General features: G+C 38.6%; 3 protein-coding genes across 19 annotated transcripts; 1 reads left to right on the plus strand and 2 right to left on the minus strand.

Annotated features, from left to right (window-relative positions):
• Nucleotides 1-7,766: 7,766 nt before the first annotated feature.
• LOC141616993 (uncharacterized) lies at nucleotides 7,767-9,302 on the minus strand. The gene has a single exon (XM_074434160.1). It carries the CDS (start codon nucleotides 9,300-9,302, stop codon nucleotides 7,767-7,769), a length of 1,536 nt encoding a protein of 511 aa, XP_074290261.1.
• A 635-nt stretch (nucleotides 9,303-9,937) lies between these two features.
• On the minus strand, nucleotides 9,938-10,827 carry LOC141616994 (uncharacterized). Its single transcript, XM_074434161.1, has 2 exons — nucleotides 10,789-10,827; nucleotides 9,938-10,672 (listed from the first exon to the last, which is right to left on the minus strand). Exons 1-2 carry the CDS (start codon nucleotides 10,825-10,827, stop codon nucleotides 9,938-9,940), a joined length of 774 nt encoding a protein of 257 aa, XP_074290262.1.
• A 1,013-nt stretch (nucleotides 10,828-11,840) lies between these two features.
• Nucleotides 11,841-17,376, plus strand: LOC141623095 (putative E3 ubiquitin-protein ligase XBAT35). 17 transcript variants are annotated; one of them, XM_074439156.1, is made up of 8 exons: nucleotides 11,841-12,152; nucleotides 14,797-14,851; nucleotides 15,749-15,846; nucleotides 16,206-16,239; nucleotides 16,364-16,455; nucleotides 16,565-16,646; nucleotides 16,773-16,875; nucleotides 16,949-17,376. In XM_074439156.1, exons 3-8 carry the CDS (start codon nucleotides 15,779-15,781, stop codon nucleotides 17,083-17,085), a joined length of 516 nt encoding a protein of 171 aa, XP_074295257.1. In that variant the 5' UTR covers nucleotides 11,841-12,152; nucleotides 14,797-14,851; nucleotides 15,749-15,778; the 3' UTR covers nucleotides 17,086-17,376. The 17 variants fall into 17 exon arrangements, with proteins under 17 accessions (XP_074295257.1, XP_074295247.1, XP_074295251.1 ...); XM_074439146.1 differs by adding an exon at nucleotides 13,045-14,228 and having other exon boundaries at nucleotides 11,842-12,152; nucleotides 14,797-15,846; XM_074439150.1 differs by adding an exon at nucleotides 14,095-14,228 and having other exon boundaries at nucleotides 11,842-12,152; nucleotides 14,797-15,846.
• The last annotated feature ends 961 nt before the right edge of the window (nucleotides 17,377-18,337 follow it).

Genomic DNA, 18,337 nt, shown 5'->3' on the forward strand with positions numbered 1-18,337 from the left:
TCCTTTCCTAACATTTGATATGTTGATATATCTATATTTTTTTAAAACGGGGAATATAGCAAATCACCCCCATAAATTTGATACTATGTGCAATTAAGTCCCTTAACTTATAAATGTAGCAAATCGGCCCTATAAATTTCTCTTAATGTGCAATTAAGCACATCTCTTATTTTCAAGAATGAAATTTTCTAAAGTAAATATTTTATTGTTATTGAAAGTCAAAATTTCAAATATTAATCTTAAAATTTCTAATTATTAGAAAGCATGTTCACTTATTTTATTTATTTATTTTGGTGAAAAAATATTCATATTATTAGAATTTTTAGTGAAGTTACAATGAAAAATTACAAGACCAAATTTTTGTTTATATTAAATTCGGTTCACATTTTTCGTTGAATGTGTAATGTAATTTGATATTAAATTAGAGTAGTGTAAATAACGCAAAAATTATTTTAAATATCGCTCAAATTTTGTTTATATTAAATTTGGTTCACATTAATATATGGAATAATTCTCATTTTTCGTAAAAAAAAGTTCATAGAGAATAAGTTTCGGTATTGTAAATAGTTGTCGTGCAAAGTAATTTGGACCCATGCATTTTCAATCATTGTTTCGGAAAAACATAGTTTCTATAATATAATCTACTTTTAAGCGATATTTAAAATAAAGTTCTTGATAAATCCTATGTTTAGTATTTGAAATAAATGTATTAGAGAGAAAATGAAGAGAAAGAAATAGAGAGGATCTAAATTGGGCTGACGTAAACATCATTTGAAGGCTTAAAACATATTCTATGTCACATTGTGCTCACGAAGACCATTAATGTACCTCACTTTTGGCATTCCATATTATACATGTCTACAGTATTGGACAATGGTTAATTTTTTATATTTTTATTTAAGACAATTATTACATACTAATATTATTTATAACAATAATTAAATAAGTTTTTATGGTTTGACAATTTAAATTAATTACATGCATTATATTAATTTAGTGTCACACTTTGAGAAGTTAAATTATGCATTGTAATTTTTTTTATCTTTCTATATTCGGAATGCTTTTGTTGGATAAATTATTCATCCATTTCTAATAAAAAATAGGGTTATTTAACAACAATACTCCAAACTATTGCCCCTCTTCTTAAAATACTCTAGACTTCAATTTAACTCACAATAAACTATACTCTTAATCCCTTCTTCTCGAATTATATTCGGGTAACCGACTATCTGTTTAACAAGTCACCCCCTAATTATTATCCTTACAAACCCACCTTACCATACATTATCATCAAGAAATCACCAACACAATAGCCGCCACCATCCTCTCACACCCACTTGCGCAAATCGCGGACCGCCTATACCCAATCTCAACCATCGTAATGAATTAATGATACCACCCACGACCTCCCAACACCCAATTTAATATTTACCACAAATTGATTTAGGGATTTAGGGTTTATAATTGTATCTCAAGTTTTGGTGGGCACAAGACGACGACAAAGAGGCGAGATTGTTGGAAGATGCACAAGGTGGTCGACGACAGGAAAGTGAGGCACGAAGGTCAACGTCAGGAAGGCGAAGCAGGGCTGCACTTCGCCTTTATTTTACAGACGAAGTAGAGGAGAAGAGGATGCAAAGGTGAAGATGGTGGTTGACGGCTGAAAATGGCGACGAAATGTGGTTGGTCACGGTGAATGGTAGTCGACGGTGAAGATGGCAGCGAAACGTGCGTGGCCGCGGTGAATGATGGTTGAGAATGCTGTAAATAATGGGCGACAGTTTGTTGAAGATGATGGTTTGGAGGGTGATGTATGGGTGGTAACAGACCCACTTAGCCTTTCGACCTGATATTACAAATAAAAAATAACCCAAGTATAGTACGAGAAGAAAGGGTGATTAGTATGGTTTATTATGAGTTAAATTGAAGTTGAGAGTATTTTGAGAAGGGGGTCAATAGTTTGTAGTATTGTTGTTAAATAACCCTAAAAAATAATCAATTTATCATCAAATAGCATTTCCTCTCTTTTTGATCTTTATGTCACAAGTAAAAGTAAATAAATGACCAGGACAGAGGAAGGTAGGTGTCTTGCTACATGCTTGGAAATTGACACAATAATTTGTCTTAAGCTTGCAGTTTGTTTTTTTACCTCCTTACTTGATCAAACACACATTTAATTTGCAAATAGTTATTTTAGATTCGAAAAATAAAAAAGGTTATCGTGCATTGCACGAGTCTCAAAATTAGTAATGGGTGGTTAAATAACACCAAATTGATATTATCTTAATTATTTTCACTTAAAACTACAACTAATACACATACCTGTTTAAACATATAATTAACATCTAAAACTAAATATATAAGATAAAACATATGCTGATAACCTGACCCGACATTGACGTGCTAATGAACTTGCACGACTTGCCACCCATTGATGACCCGACCCGAATATGACCGGACATGAACCAAAACGACCCGAATCCGTCACTGACCCGACATAACCCGAACTCGATATGACCCGACCCGTTTTGACCCGAGTGACCCGATTGCCACCTCTAGCGTAAATCTAAACAATTAATCTCCAACGTACCCGTGATTTTCACGGGTACAAAAACTAGTTGAACATTATTACTCCCTTTGTTTCAATTATTTGTTTGCCTTTTTTATTCTTTGTGAGGAGTATTTTAGTCAAAGACAAACAAATGATTAAAATGAAGGAAGTAGTTATTTCGGATATGTGAAATGAGTTATATAGATAAAGAGAGATTTTATACCTTATGTTTTATAAATAAAAAACCAAGTTATAAATACGGTTTAACTATATACTGTAACTTACAAGGGAAAAGAGGTAGGAAAATACGCTTGTTATTCACATACCCTCGATCTTAATTATGCCAAAACCTCAATGAAATAAATGAGATTCAATTACTCGTTTAGGCAACGTACATATTACTTCATGAAACATTTTTTCGTTATCACATGAATCACAAAGATCAACACAATATACAATATTGAGATATATACATCGACATATCCACAATACAAACTCTACTATTCATTCATCTTAATCACTAAACTTCAAACCTAGGATATCTTCATGACTTCATCAACAAAAGAAAATTTACGGAATTCTTTATGACTGTGGCATGGTGTAACGAAATTTTGAAGTGCTCATTCAGAAGAGAAAATTATTGGCGCCTTCAAACACATCCAACGGGTTTGCTCGCTAAGTACTTAATTCCTAAATATGGTCGAGATCTACCTATTCCGACTGCAAAATCACGTGTCTCACAACCATCTTTTCTTTAGTCTGGTATTTGTCACGCTGTGGATGCGGTTTCCTCGGGCATTTGTTGGAAGATTGGAAATGGAAGAAAGATAAATTTGTTTGATAGTCGTTGGGTGCAAGGTTCTATTCCGGTTAGACGTGAGAGAAATGCAACGGAATCTCCTTGTTTTTTAGCTGATTTGTTACTTCCCTCTGGTGACTGGAACACTGTGGCTATCTTCCGAAATTTTGACTCTTCTACGGCTAAGTTAATTATAGAAATGGAACCTCCACTTACAGATATTGATGATTACCTCTACTGGAATTATACGGAAGATGGTAGCTACTCTATCAAGACGGGCTACTTATACCTTTGGCATAGATCTTTTGCTTCATCTTTATCTTTGATGCCTAAGTTCCCATGGTCGAGCATATGGAAAATTCCAGGTTCAACCAAGTTTTCTCTGCTTTTTTGGCGACTTGCCCATAATATCGTGCCAACCAAAACTAAATTGAATGAAGGTGGGGTGCCCCTCGATTTAGTTTGTCCGTTGTGTGGCTCTTCTGAGGAATCTACAAATCATCTTTTCCGATCTTGCACTATTACCCGGCATGTATGGCAATCTTCTGCTCTTGGTATTACCACGCAAACAAATGCTGGGATACGCTTTTCCAGATGGTTGGCTGATTTGATATCCTTTTTCCATCGTCGGTCATCAGGTTCTTACAATCCTCTCCTTTACTTTGGTTGTGTATTGCAAGCAATTTGGACTGTCCGGAACTCTGTAGTTTATAACCACTCTCCCATGGATCCTATGCGAATTTGCCAGCTTACCGATCACCTTTTCACTTCACATCAAAAATTTCCAGAAACTTGGTGCACCTTAACGGGTTATGCTTCGCTAGTACCATCTCCTGCACCGGCAGTCGTCCCAAGCACCATTACCTCGACACTATTTGCATATATGTGCTTTGGTCGGTCATTCGAGTTCGAATAAATGCTATCACGCCTCCATTTCGGACTCACTTACGGGAGAATACGATCGGGTCTATATCGAGCTTAAATGACCGGTGGCATCGACAAGAGCTTTACTGTCTGCAATGCGACGTGCCCGATTAGCGGGCTTTACCTCTGTCTCTTTTGTCATTTCATGTCGAAAATTATCTTCTGTTCTGGTAAAGTTACAGCCAGTACCAATAGGTGTGCGAAATTCAGTTCATGAAATTTGCCACCTCTTTAGAATTTACCCTTTCTGGTCTGTTTGTTTAGCTACTGGATAGATGATGTAGTTTAATGTAATCAGTTTATTGTTGTAAAAAAAAAAAAGAGAAAATGTCAATAAGTGGTACTCCATCCATCTCATTCTTTTGTTTACCTTTTATTAGAATACCTCTGGCAAAGAATATAAAAGGTAAATAAATGACTGGGACGGAGGGAGTAGTATACTAGTACTAGCGGAATATTGTTGTTTGGATTTCAGTTTAAATGTCAATAACTTGTAATTAGGCTATGTTTGGTAAAACTAACTGAAAAGGTAGCTGAAAACTGAAAAACTAACTGAAACTTGAAAAGGAAACTGATAAAGTAGCTGAAAATTAGAAACTGATAAGGTAGAAAATGTTTGGCAAATTAACTGAAAAGGTAACTGATCTAGATGAAATGACGTAAAAGGATATGATTATTATTTAATAGTATAGATTTAAAAGGTAAAAACGGAAATCAAACCAAATCAGGTACCTGAAATCTCAAATGCTACTCTAGGTAGCATTTCATTTCAGGTAGCTTATTTGGTTAAATAAGCTACTTGCCAAACGCTTACAAAAAAATAAGATACCTGAAATTTTGGTCAAATAAGCTACTTTGACCAAATCAGGTACCTGAAATGCCTTGCCAAACGGAGCCTTATTTTTTTTTGATGAAAACACCGTAAGGTGTTACTATAGCATAGATAAATCAAAGAGTACAGCGTTCTGAGCACTTATCGGTAAAGAGTCCGACCATTCTACACGACCAGTAACTCTAGGTACGATATGAGCTAAACAATGCGCTACACAGTTATTGACTCGACTAGTGTAAAACCATAAAACCGACTCAAAATCATTACAAAGACTTAAAATATCCTCAAAAACTTGTGAAAAAACACTTCTTCCACTCCGCTTTTCCTTCAGAGAATCAACCAGCTGCATACAGTCGCTTTCCATAACCACTTTCCGCAAGCCTTTCGTTTTCGCCTCATTTAGACCCTCCCACATTGCCGCCGCTTCAGCAATACTCGGCTCCCAATACTCCGTTCTAGCAATAGCAATCCCCCACAGTACTCCCCTCCTTCCCCACGGCATACCATTCCCGTACTTGTCCCTTCTCCTTCCTTCGCACCCGCATCCACATTTATTTTGACATAGCCCCTTGGAGCTGCTTTCCACGCCTCCACCACTTCCCCATTCCCACAACGACCAGGCCCCTCTCGTCCTTTCCGGGAACAGCCTACCACTCCTTCTCCCTCACCCTCATTCAACACATCACAAACCCGTCTGACAACCCTCTCCGGTTCCACCTCTGCCCCATCAAAAACTACCGTCTTCCGATGCTCCCAAATCGCCCAGCACCCCAACGCAAACTTCCCATACTCCGCTTCACTGATCTCCCTCCACCTCTCCTCCACCCAGAACCGTACACCCCCCATTCTTTCCTCCTCCTCACGTCCTAACTCCAGCTGCTCCCACACCCATCACGCCACCCTGCAATCCCTAAACAAGTGGATACTAGACTTGTCAGATGAATTACATAAAGGACAAGAAGAGGACTCACCTTTCACTCGAGCAACGATGTTAGCCTTGGTTGCCAGAGCCTCATTACACAGCTGCCAGAAGAAAAGTTTTACGCGTGGCCAGACCGGTACTTTCCAAACCTTATTCCAGAGCCATTTCAAATTAGTCGAATCCGACTGTTCCGCCATATCGAGCCATTCCCCCGCCAACATACGGTAAGCAGATTTCACCGTATAATTCCCATCACGCTCCCCACTCCAATACCACCTATCCTGCGACCTATTTGGACTTAGGCGAATATTAATAATGCGTTCTCTTTCAAAAGGAAGGAAAAGCGTATTAATTCGCTCCACATCCCAAGTCTGCTGCTCCGTAATAATGCTCGCTACCGTCATAACTTCATGAACATTCGGGCAAGGAGAGATCACTCTCCCAGTTTGTGTACTCGGCACCCAAGCTTCACCCCAGATTCGCGTATGGTTCCCGTCCCCAATCCTCCGTCGCAGGCCCTTCTCCAAAACTCCACGGGCCTCCATAATACTTCGCCAAGCGTAGCTGGGATTGTGCCCCATGGTAGCTCCAAGGAAATCGCTCCCCGAGTAGTACTTCGCTTTCATCATTCGAGCCCACAAACTGTCCGGGAAAGTCAACAGTCGCCAAGCTTGCTTCGCTAACAGAGCGAGATTAAATAACCGAAAATCACGGAACCCAATGCCCCCACTCCCCTTCGGCTTACACATCTTTTTCCACGCGACCCACGAAATACCCCTCTTTCCCTCCTCATGGCCCCACCAGAAACGCGATATCATCGATCGAAGCTCGTCGCAAAAATTGGCTGGGATTTTGAAGACACTCATAACATAGGTAGGAAGAGAATTGGCGACTGCCTTTATGACAACTTCCTTACCTGCCCTGGACAATAATTTCCCGCGCCAACCTTGTAGCGTTTTGCTCAGCTTGTCTCTAATAATATCCGTAATGACTTTTTTAGACCTTCCTATCACAGTAGGCAAGCCCAAATATCGTTTCTGCTCCTCCACTTCCCCAACTCCGAGAATACCCGCCATCCTAGACCGCTGCTTTCGTGGCACCCCATGACTGAAAGAGACTGTTGTTTTCTCAAGGCTAACCAGCTGCCCCGAGGCCGATTCATACTGTCGTAACACAGTGTTAATAATCTCGGCCTCTTCCACCGTAGCTCGAGCAAAGAATATGCTATCATCAGCGAAGAGTAAATGAGATATAGCAGGGGCACTCCTTGCTATACAGATTCCATGGAGTGTGTTCGCTTCAACAGCCCTTCTCATTAGATTAGACAACGCCTCCGCACAAAGAATGAATAAATAAGGAGATAAAGGGTCACCTTGTCTAAGCCCTCTAGTCGGCCGAAATTCCTCCGAAGGTGTGCTATTAATAAGAACCGAGAAGGTGACAATAGAGACACAGTCCATCACCCGTCGTATCCACTCACCATCGAACCCCATAGTCACAAGAACCTCTCGCAAAAAGGACCACTCCACTCGATCGTAAGCTTTTGCCATATCCAGTTTGATTGCCATATGCCCTTCCGTCTGTCTTGAATTTTTCATATGGTGAACCAGCTCAAAGGCAATTAGGATGTTATCCGTAATCAGTCGCCCCGGTGTGAAAGCACTCTGATTCTCCGAGACAATATCTCCTAGGAACAGCTTCAATCGGTTGGCTAGGACCTTAGACACGATTTTATACACTACATTGCAAGGCTGATGGGTCGGAAATCCCGCATTTTATCAGGAGCCTTTTTCTTCGGGATAAGAACAATATTCGTTTTGTTGAACTCGAATGGTGAAATCTCCCCTCGCAAAATGCCCAGGACCGAGGCAACCACATCTGGACCGATAACATGCCAATATGATTGATAAAATAAGCCATTCATTCCATCCGGACCCGGAGCTTTTAGTGGGTGCATTTGGCTAATGGCTGCAACAATTTCTTCCTCTCGATATTCTTCCCACAAAATCATATTCATGGGTGCAGAAACACGCCCCTCTAACCCCGTCATCACCCCTGACAAGTTCGTGGGCTCAGATGTCGCAAACAATTCCTGGAAATAATTGACAGCTACCACAGACACCGCTTCATCCCCCACCTTTTCGTTCCCATCATCATCAATAAGCATGCCAATATAGTTCTTTCTCTTGCGTTCCCCAGCCCTATTATGGAAGAAACTCATATTGCGGTCTCCATCTCGCAGCCATAAAGCCCGCGATCTTTGCCTCCAATATTGCTCTTCTTGACAGTTTAAATCCGCTATTTCCGCCACTAATTTTTTCCTCCACTCCACTTCCACCTCAGTCCGTGTGCCACTGTTTAATCGCTCCAGTTGCTTTCTCTTTCGTTCCAGGCTCCAATTAATCTTACCAATATTGATTTTTTTCCAAGCTTGAATTTCCTTAGTGCATTCATTAATGGCTCTTCCCAGATTGCCGTGCCCCTTCTCTACCCCACGTATGACCGCCTCCTCACACCCCTCTTCCCCTACCCATATCTGTTCGAACCGGAACCTGTGCTTCCTTATCTCCCCCGCATTTCTCTTGTCCAAAATCAACTTTATCGGCGCATGATCAGAGTACTCTCGTTCCAGATGAAAAAGCTTAGCATAGGGAAACATATCGATCCAGTCACTCGTACACATCGCCCGATCTAGCATGCTTTGTCTATTGGCATCACCAACCTGCCCATTATCGAAAGTGAATTGATATCCCTCCCATGCCACATCCCTCAGCCCACACTCATCCACAGCTGCATGAAAATTGTTCATTTGCCATTGTGGACGGCTCCCACCCTTCATTTCTGTAGAGTAGAGGACTTCATTAAAATCACCCATACATATCCATGGTAACTCGGACTGTCTTCGAAGGACCCGAAGAAGCTCCCAAGACAAATGACGATCACTCACCGCTGCCCACCCATAAAATCCAGTCACCCGCCACTCTTTGCTATCCTCCCGTATCACAAAATCCATATGGTGTGCCGAAGCGGAAACAAACGTACGGTTAATCTCCTTTCGCCACATAAAAGCGAGACCCCCCGACCTCCCTCTACTATACACTTCCAAACCAAAATACCCTTCAAAGCTCTCCCTCACCCTCCTCATCTCACGACGACACAATTTTGTCTCGCATAAAAATAGTATGGCCGGGGCTTCCCTTCGCACAAGGACGCGAAGGGCTCTCACTGCATCGGGGTTGCCCAATTCCCGACAGTTAATGCTTAAAAGATTCATTGGGCCTAGCGGGGTTGAGTGCCCTCAACCTCCGCCTCAGGTATTAAGACGCCCCCGTCTATCGTCACTTTTAATTTCTTAGCCAACTCGTCTCCAGCATCTGACTCCCTACTTCGTTTCCCAGTTTCATGAGTTCCCTCCCCATGCACACACCCACTCCCAGCTCTTTCAATTCTCGTCCAGCTCCGTTTACAGTACTAAACCACGCCCTCCCCCTGCTCCTTCCTCGCCTCAGCATCACCAGCACCCTCTACCATCCCACTCCCTCCACCTCCCATCAACTCTGCCCCATGTGAATCCACCATATTATCAATTGCGATGTACAAAGGACTCTGCTCATCCTCGCCACTCCCTCCTTCCTGATCTGTTCCTTCCCATATCCTCTCCATCTCACCACTTTTCCTAGCCTCGCTCTTCTCCACTCCTCCCCTGTTCTGCATTCGGCTTCTCCCCCACCGCCTACTTTTCTTCAAATCAATAGCTATCGTTTGTAGCTTCTCTATCATTCGAGCAATATCAGCTTCGTTATTCTGTTTTTCTATCGCATCAAATTCAGAGGTTAAGGACCGTCGAGCATTCCCAGTCCCCGTCCCTTCTTTCGTGGTTTTTGTAATTTTCTATGGCGATGCCCTTAACTATTCCCCGAATTTAAGCTCCCCTTCCTCATACGGTCCTTCATCGCAGTCCTTCTCCCCATGCCCGACAACCCCGCAGCCATAACAAAAGATTGGTAATCTCTCATATTTGACATCGAACTGCACCGTTCTCCCCGCTTTCATCCTAATTGGAATAGACGATTTAAGCGGCTGTCGAACATCATGAAGTACCCTCACTCGTATAGCACGCTCCACTTCAGTATTCGGTCCCATATCGACATCAATAAACGACCCTAGGCTCGCTCCTATCCTTTCCACGTTAGCTCTACTCGTCCTCCCTTGTATGGGGAGGTCATACACTCTCGCCCAAATCGGTAATCGAAATAAAGGTACATCAGAAATTTTACCTTTGTCATTGGGTTCATTGAAGCACCACGCGAACTTATCGAAATGCCAGGGTTGCCCCTCGAGAACCCTACTTTTGTCACGCTCCAATCCGAATTTGAACACAAAGGTTTTCTCCTTCGCATCAACAACATTACCAAGCATAGGTTTTGAGGGATTCCATAACTTCACCATGGTGTCAATAGCAGCCTTTACGTTAATCGATCTCGACGCCCATATCTTACCCACAAGCATCAATTGACTTCGTTGTTCTCCCACATTCAATTCATCATCCCATTCGAACGCCAAACCGTCTTGTGCATCCTCCTCCCCTTCGACAATCTCCTTCCCAGCCCGTCTCTGACCACGCGTAAAATCCATCTCATGTACCTGCATAACAAAACAAAAGCAACGAAGCAACACCGAAAGAAACCTCTCTCACAATCGAAATTATGAGAGGAAGCCTCGAGAGAAAGGAGAATCTAAGAATCGATAGACGAGGAAACCCTAGGAATTTTTTGGACGACAGCCCTAACACTAGACATGTATAGATTACGACACATATGCCAAACGGAGCCTTATTGTATATTTGTATGTCCAAAAGAACAGGGCCTTACTAATTATTGTATATTTGTATACGACTGTGGCATGGTGTAACAGATATAAAGTGACTATTTTATGATAAATAGTGACTATTTCAAGTTTATAACTGACCACTTTTAAAAAGTGATTACTTTCTAACATAAAATGATCATTTTTTAAGTGGTCATATTATACAACGGTGTTATACTATAACTAGTGAAGATCCCGTGTTAAAGCACAGTATTTTTTAGGTTATTTATTTATATAAGTCGTTCATCAATCAATATTTAGAGAGATAATTTTGTATAGTATATAATTTCGTGATACTTGTTTTATATTTAGAGAGATAATTTTGTATAGTATATAATTTCGTAGTATATTATAGGATATACTTGTATTTTTATAGGATATACCGCAATAAAGTTATACCAGTATATAACTTTGTAGTATATAATCCTTATTTTTTTTGTCTTTGTTTCTATTTTAAAATATGAAACTATAAGATATTATTGTAATGCTTAATTTTTTAACATATGAGTTAGTATGTTATCTTTTTGATTTTATTTAGTATCGCCCACTTTGTGTAAATCAATTGTGTGTGAAAGATTTTATTCACCATTTGACGGAATTGTGTGTCATTCAATTAATTGTGTGAATCAATTAAAAGATTATTTTCAATAGGGGCCCACTTTTTTTGTCAATCAACTAGGCGGAAAAAAAGTTGAGCAATCTTTAATATTTTAGTTTATTGGGATGTGAAACTTTTCAAGCAAACAGGATTTGATAGGCCAAATTAAACGGCCCATATGCTCATATATTGCCTAGATTGAGTGAGGCCCATGTTATTGGGTGACTTGACTGTCGCGTGTTTGCCAATTGGATAACGCTTCTGCACAACCCATTAACTCTTTCAAGTCAACTGTACAACCAGTCAACCATATCAAGATGCTGTACAAAATGCGAAAAATCTAAAAATCTAAAAACACTCTAAATGTATGAACTTTGGTAAATATGAATAGTAGAGCAGTAGTTTCCGTGCGGTGCATGTGATGAACAACTTTTTGCTCTTTCCTCTTACCTACTGTGCTCACTTGGTTCCTCATTTCTGTCCACACCTTCTCACAATTTCCTCCTTGTACTTCCCTCTTTCTTTGTCCCCTGCTTTTCCAATTTACACATCATCACTATTAAAAACATTTTCCTTCTCCTTCTTGCTTCAATTCAATTCTGCAAATCGCTCGCCTTTGTTACGATTACGGTTCAAATTTGAGGAGCTTCTACATTTCTGGTATTCATTTCTTTTTCTCTTTCTCCCCTTTTTCTAAACTAGGGTTTCGATTTCAACTTCATTTGCAATTTGATTACCGTTATTTCTATAATTCTGCTCAGTTTAAGGCTACAGCTATTGATGATTCCCCATAGCCTATTTTGTTTCTCACTTCTATAATTAATCATATGTGATGCAGCTGTATTTGATTGCTTAATTTGGGTTTTGATACGTTTTTTGTTTGTGTTAATTGTTCGAGTTTTCATGCTCAAGCTTCTTATGCTATGGTTGTTTGATGCACACTTTAGATTTAGAGTTTTTATTCCCCTTTTGAACTTTAGTTTTCTAAATTCTTAATCATACAGTGAAATGAACTAATTATAATTTCTGATTTTGATCATTTCTTACTCGAGTTTTGGTTATTTATGGAATTACTTTTCATTCTAAATTTTTACAGTAACTAATTGTTAGAATGACAGATATTACATTTAGCATGTCTTTTTCCTAAATTCGCACACTCAGCATGTCTTCTGTCTGTGGCGAGGTAAGGGAGATTGGATTTACTATATTTTTTTTTATTTTGGAAATCGAAGAATAGGGAGTAATTATCATTAATCCTATTGAAATGTTGATAGTATTGACAGACTGGTAAAAAATTATTTTAGCTACTTTCACCTTTCCAAGCCTTACTATGATCGATGGACATGGAGGTTTAACTTATCTGTCAGAATATGGTTGATATTTAGCGTTAAGGTAGTATCCGCAGTACACAATGAAGTGTTTATTTGTTTTTATTCTCTTTTATGGAAGTCATCTGCATTCTTCTAAATCAATTCTCTGTTTGTCGGGTCTTCAGTTACGCATTCATCACTGGTTTAACATTGTAGCTTTTTCACTTGATGCTTATATATAGGAGCCGCAGTTGACTGCTTGCGAGCCATTTGACGTGTACACCAAACCCTTCTCTTTATGATGATCTTTTGTCAAACTTACGGATGATTATACTTCTTTGACTGCTGAGTGTTGTGCAGTATATTTGGTTGATTGCATTTCTACATCTCTCTAACCCATTATTTTTGAGTTTGGTGCACCAATTTGTAAGTTTCGGACTTCCATTTATTTGTACTCCGACCTTATTTATGGAACACGGGAATGTACCCTTTCAGACAGCTTGTTTAGGCTTGAGTAATAATTCCATTCATAGATAAGTACAACATTTATAGCATCTAGGTACTTTGAACTTTGATGTATTGTGTAAATATGGCCAATGTTGGCCCTTTTCTGCTTTACAACACAATTATAAAGTGTTTCTGTTTTGGACAAAAAACAATCACTCAGGTTCGTAAAATGGCCTACATATATGGCTTATTCATGCGGTATTTATAGTAATGCTTTTAGCCTCTGTCCTCGGGTGTGTTTATAATCTCAGTGCGCCTTTCATTATATTTTATAGATGTGGAATGTAAGTTAGTTTTTGGGTATTCAGAAGCATGATTTTTTTTTTGTCGGTTTGTTTCATCTTGGTGTGTGTTTGGCTGTGGTTTTATGTATTTGCGAACATTCCTTTGTTATTGTTTGATAGCTTAAATTTGATTTATTTACGGGTCCATTGTTTAAGTGGTAAGCTTTATTTGCTTGGTGATTCAATTTGGGGTATGTCTTTGATTGTTGATTAAACTTGTAGTGAAATTGGTGTGGCCGAGTGAGAGCATGAAGGGCTAGTATTCTTTTGACAAGGGAGAAATAAGGTGTTGATTCTATGTTCGTAGTCGAGATATATATCGAGATACACAACTCTAAATAGAGATATATGTCGAGATATATATCTCCAAAGTGTATCATTTCTGATTTCCTTACTTTTTGGTGTTAGAGTGGGGCATTTCTGATTCTCTATTCGTAAGCGAGATAGGTTGTGAGTTGTTACCTCTTTATTTATTTGAAACGGTAATTAATGGCTTAATAGGTTATTATTTGAGGAAGTGAATTGCCAGTATAGAGGGCAGGGGGGAAGGAGTGGCAAAGCATAAAAATGGAGCTCTCTATTATATATGGCGACAACAGCCTCTTGGCATGACTCCTGTTATTATCCAACCTCAAGTTAGTTTTGTTTTCAACATCTGATCATTGTCGTTCTGTCTTTGATCTACTGTCTTTGTTGAATTAAGTCTTCTAGGGATTGGGATATTGCACCAGTTTGAACGTGAGTGGGTCACATGCTTATTTGGTTTATTGATCAGTTTTTAATTTCTTTTAACTGTTCATGTCCTTCCTTGAATCCAAATTTGTGTAGCTGCGACACGCCAATCAGTTCAGTTAAAACTTAAAAATACGTTACTCTATCTATAAGCATGCAACTGAAACTTAGGCAAGTGCCTTTTAGAATTTTTCTTAGTGTATAAACACTTTAAATTTTTAACAATTAGAGCTTATTTTCATAAATTTGCTATTAATTATTAGCCATTTTATGATCTGGGTTCTTGTTTTGCTCTTTAGTGGTTGATTTATATATTGGATCAGAAAAAACACACTTTTACAATAAAATAGGTTCATTTTTGTTTTATACTTGATATAGTAATTATTATGTGAGACGGACGTATTCTGTAATTTGTTTATTTGGTAAAGTTGAGATCTTTAGCTTTTTGACATTGTTTATTGATTTCTGTAGGAAATTATTGTAAAAGATTAAACAATGGAGTCAAGTGAAGCAGCCTTAAACCGTAGTGCGTGTATAAGAGAAGCAGGAAAGAAGAGCTTTTTATGGGAGAAAATTAGCCAAAGTTTGATCAAAAGCAAATCTACGAGCTTTTATTCCAAGAACTTGGGGTTTCTGATAATAATAATAGAAGAAAGATCAATAAATCCGGACTTGCTTTCTCTGTTCTCACTTTAGATTTTAATCAAAGTGTTAAAGATTTTATGATAAGTTCTAATACATGTGTGCATAGTATTAAATCTCCGTTTCTGTCGCGGTATCGGTTATCATGGCCGAATATCGTCTTTTAAGGCGTAAAAGGCGGGATCATAGCTGCTGATATTTAAAACTATGCATGTGTGTTACTTTTGGTTTCTTTTTGGGTACTTAGGATGTAAAGGTACATGTGTTTTTGATGGTTTATTGAATTGCAGAAGCTTGAGCCTACATTATTTGAATATGCTAAGGCAGACTCCAAAATGTTACTGCAATTATATTGTGGGGTTTCCGATCTATGATTTATATTAGTGATAAGCAAACGACTAACTAAACTGACTGTTTTTTTAGTTGCGGATTGAGGCGTATTTTAATCAAATATAAACAAATGATTGAGACGGAGTTAGAATATATAATAGAATATGTTGAATTGTTATCTTGTGGCTTTGTTATATGTTTGTGGGACGTCAGCATGTAATTGTGAATTTTAAGGGGGATAAAGTTGATGGACAAATTAGCTCAAATGATGCTTAATTCGGTTCCATTTGATTGTATACGACTATACGTTTTTCAAAATATATGAGGAGAATTTGGATAAACGATACGATCGAATGGAATGTTGGGAAATGGGGTATGTTATTTTGCTTGTTGGTTGAAGATACTGGAGAATTGGAGATTGATTTTTCTATGTATGGTGTTTGTGATGCAGTGTGTGGATAGAGAAGGGAAAACTCCGTTAATGGCAGCGTGCCTGAATCCAGCACTACATCATGTAGTTAAATTACTTATAGAGTTGGGTGCCAATGTCAATGCTTTTCGTCGTGGTACAACTACTCCCTTATTGCTCGATTTTGCTGTTATCAAATTTGTTAAGCCTTCCTGACATTTCTATGTGATTGCAGGTCATAATGGAGGTACACCATTACATCATGCTGCAAAATGAGGCTTAGAATATCACGTTAATCTACTTCTTTCTAATGGAGGTATCATCTATTGTGAATTAGGAAGCCGACTTTCTTCTCTTTTTATGCGAAACTAAATAACGTATTGGAATGGAGGGTGTACTAATTCTGAAGCTCTTAGAATCTAACTGGTTTGCCCCGTTTTTCAGCTAATGCTTTATTGGTGAATGATGATTGTCAAACCGCACCGGACATCGCGAGAGCCAAAGGATTCACCAATATTGTTCGTGCAATTGAGGTAGGTTGTCTCTATTATTCTGTTGACTTCATTTGTATCATTTACTTTCATTATGTCACCGTCTAAAATGTTTGGCGTTCTGCTATACACGACAATGATTCTGTTTTATATTTGGAATTTATAGAATCACATATGCTTATACGCTGGGTGGCTGAGAAAACCCATGATGCCAGGGTTTCTGGAATTACTTGCTCCACAATTTCTTTCAAGAAAAGTGTAAGTATCAATTGCTGGTTTATTATCGTTGCATCCTGATAGTCTGGCAATATTTACTCTGCATTATATATTTGGTTCTTCACATGCTTATCACTTTCCAATTCCTCAGGTGGGCGGTGGTTCTTCCCAGTGGTTCTCGTAATTTACGGAAGCCTTTTAAATTGGAGCTTGCCATATATACAAGTATTTTGGTATTTCCCTTACATTCTTCATCAATTATTCATTTATATTGTCTTCAGTTATCTTGAGATTAATGTGGTTTGCTTTGCTTTGTAAAGTTTGGTTTCAACATCTAATACCCTTTGCTTAACAAGCAGGATGCTCAGCCTCATTCGAAAATTGCTTTATGGAAAGCCGATATGGAGGAACCAACTTTCAACCTGCATAATCCCGCAGTTTTACTTTGTGGAATATTGACCAGTACGTTTTCTGTCAGAATTCTGCTTCTCAGTTTATTTAGTTGCGGATTTGTTCTGATGGCGTTCTCGTACAGTTACCTTTATTGAGAACTACGACACGAGGTCAACTCAGGTGGCCAAATTTCAAATAGTTCTAAAATTACCGGTCTTACCGAATTATGCCGCTGTTTTCAGATCACCGTTGATCTTGCTTGTAGATTGCCAAGGCTGACTGAAGTACATTCTTCAAGCTAAACATGTTTAAGCCTTCAAGCTATTGGGGACTACATCTCATTATGGGAACTTAGCCTGAGCAAATGCTGCTCTGGTGTCGCCCATGATAACATGTATTCCATTATTATTAGGAGGTATAGAGAGCTTGAAAAACCTGATCTAACCGAGTTTCAGTTTAGTTTGTAGCAAAGACTCAAATTATTCTAGCGAAGTCTCAAATTTTTTAGTTTTCAGTGTATTTGATGAGGTGTATCTATAATATCCAAGTTTCATTTGGTTCGTAGCAAAATTTAATATCTTTTTAGTTCTTTTTTTGACAATGGGTATGCTATAGTTTCACTTACTATTTGCAAAGTTTCAATCTTTTTAATGTCTATTTGATTTGATGATGGGTACTATGTTCCTGGGTCACATTTATTTCTTGTGAAGTTTCAATCTCTAATATGACTATTTGATGTTGGGTACTCTATAATTTCCGGGTTCCGCGGCCTTAACTTGTCTAATTCTTACATTTATCATTTATAATGTGATACATTCTTATATGATAATTCTAATTATGATTAGTATCCTATCAACCAAATTACGTGGCACATGTACTATTCTAATTTGGGCCTGTCGACTTAAACAAGAAGCATCGAAGGTACTCTGATTTGTGGATCGTTTGTCTTATTTTGCTTGCATTTTCTCTTTACTAATCGTCAGCAACCCAATGACTCCAACCTAAACATTTCATTTCGAAGATTGTTCATGAAGGGTTGATTTAAATGTTCGGAAAGTGTTAACCCAATGACTACAACTAAACAGATACTTCTGCGTTGTGCTTGAAGGTTGGTAATTTGATAAAAGACGGATATGGGCCTTGGGATTCTGCGCGCATCGCGCGCGGAACAACAACTAGTGAAAGCAAAAGTTGAAAACACTCAATTAGTCACTACAGAACTCAACTTAATCAACTTTTTTATTAGTAGATCTACTTGAAATGACATTCTAAGTTAGGTTTACAAGATTGAAAGTCAATTGTGTTAGTATAGATGAGAAATTTTATGTTTTTTTATCACTCATTAATCTTGACTAAATGTAATAAGAGCAATTCCAATACTTGCATTTAGTAATTCACTTGCAATTATTAAAAATTATTAAGCGGTATGCTTATTATTGGAGACGAAAAAAATAAAATAATACTCCCTCCGTCCCAGTTATTAGTTATCTATTTCCATTTTTGGGTGTTTCAGTGAATAGTTATCTATTTC

Source organism: Silene latifolia, chromosome X (assembly GCF_048544455.1).
Source record: "Silene latifolia isolate original U9 population chromosome X, ASM4854445v1, whole genome shotgun sequence".
NCBI classification, from domain to species: domain Eukaryota; kingdom Viridiplantae; phylum Streptophyta; class Magnoliopsida; order Caryophyllales; family Caryophyllaceae; genus Silene; species Silene latifolia.

What these genes read in the sequence shown, in the direction of transcription:
- LOC141616993 (XM_074434160.1), bottom strand. Translation starts at nt 9,302, where the DNA reads ATGAATCTTTTAAGCATTAACTGTCGGGAATTGGGCAACCCCGATGCA.
- LOC141616994 (XM_074434161.1), bottom strand. Translation starts at nt 10,827, where the DNA reads ATGTCTAGTGTTAGGGCTGTCGTCCAAAAAATTCCTAGG. An exon ending in TCGTCCAAAAAATTCCTAGG is followed by an intron (nt 10,673 to 10,788) that starts GTTTCCTCGTCT and finishes TTTGTTATGCAG; the next exon opens with GTACATGAGATGGATTTTAC.
- LOC141623095 (XM_074439146.1), top strand. Translation starts at nt 15,656, where the DNA reads ATGTTGGGAAATGGGGTATGTTATTTTGCTTGTTGGTTGAAGATACTG. An exon ending in CAATTTCTTTCAAGAAAAGT is followed by an intron (nt 16,456 to 16,564) that starts GTAAGTATCAAT and finishes CCAATTCCTCAG; the next exon opens with GTGGGCGGTGGTTCTTCCCA. An exon ending in CCATATATACAAGTATTTTG is followed by an intron (nt 16,647 to 16,772) that starts GTATTTCCCTTA and finishes CTTAACAAGCAG; the next exon opens with GATGCTCAGCCTCATTCGAA.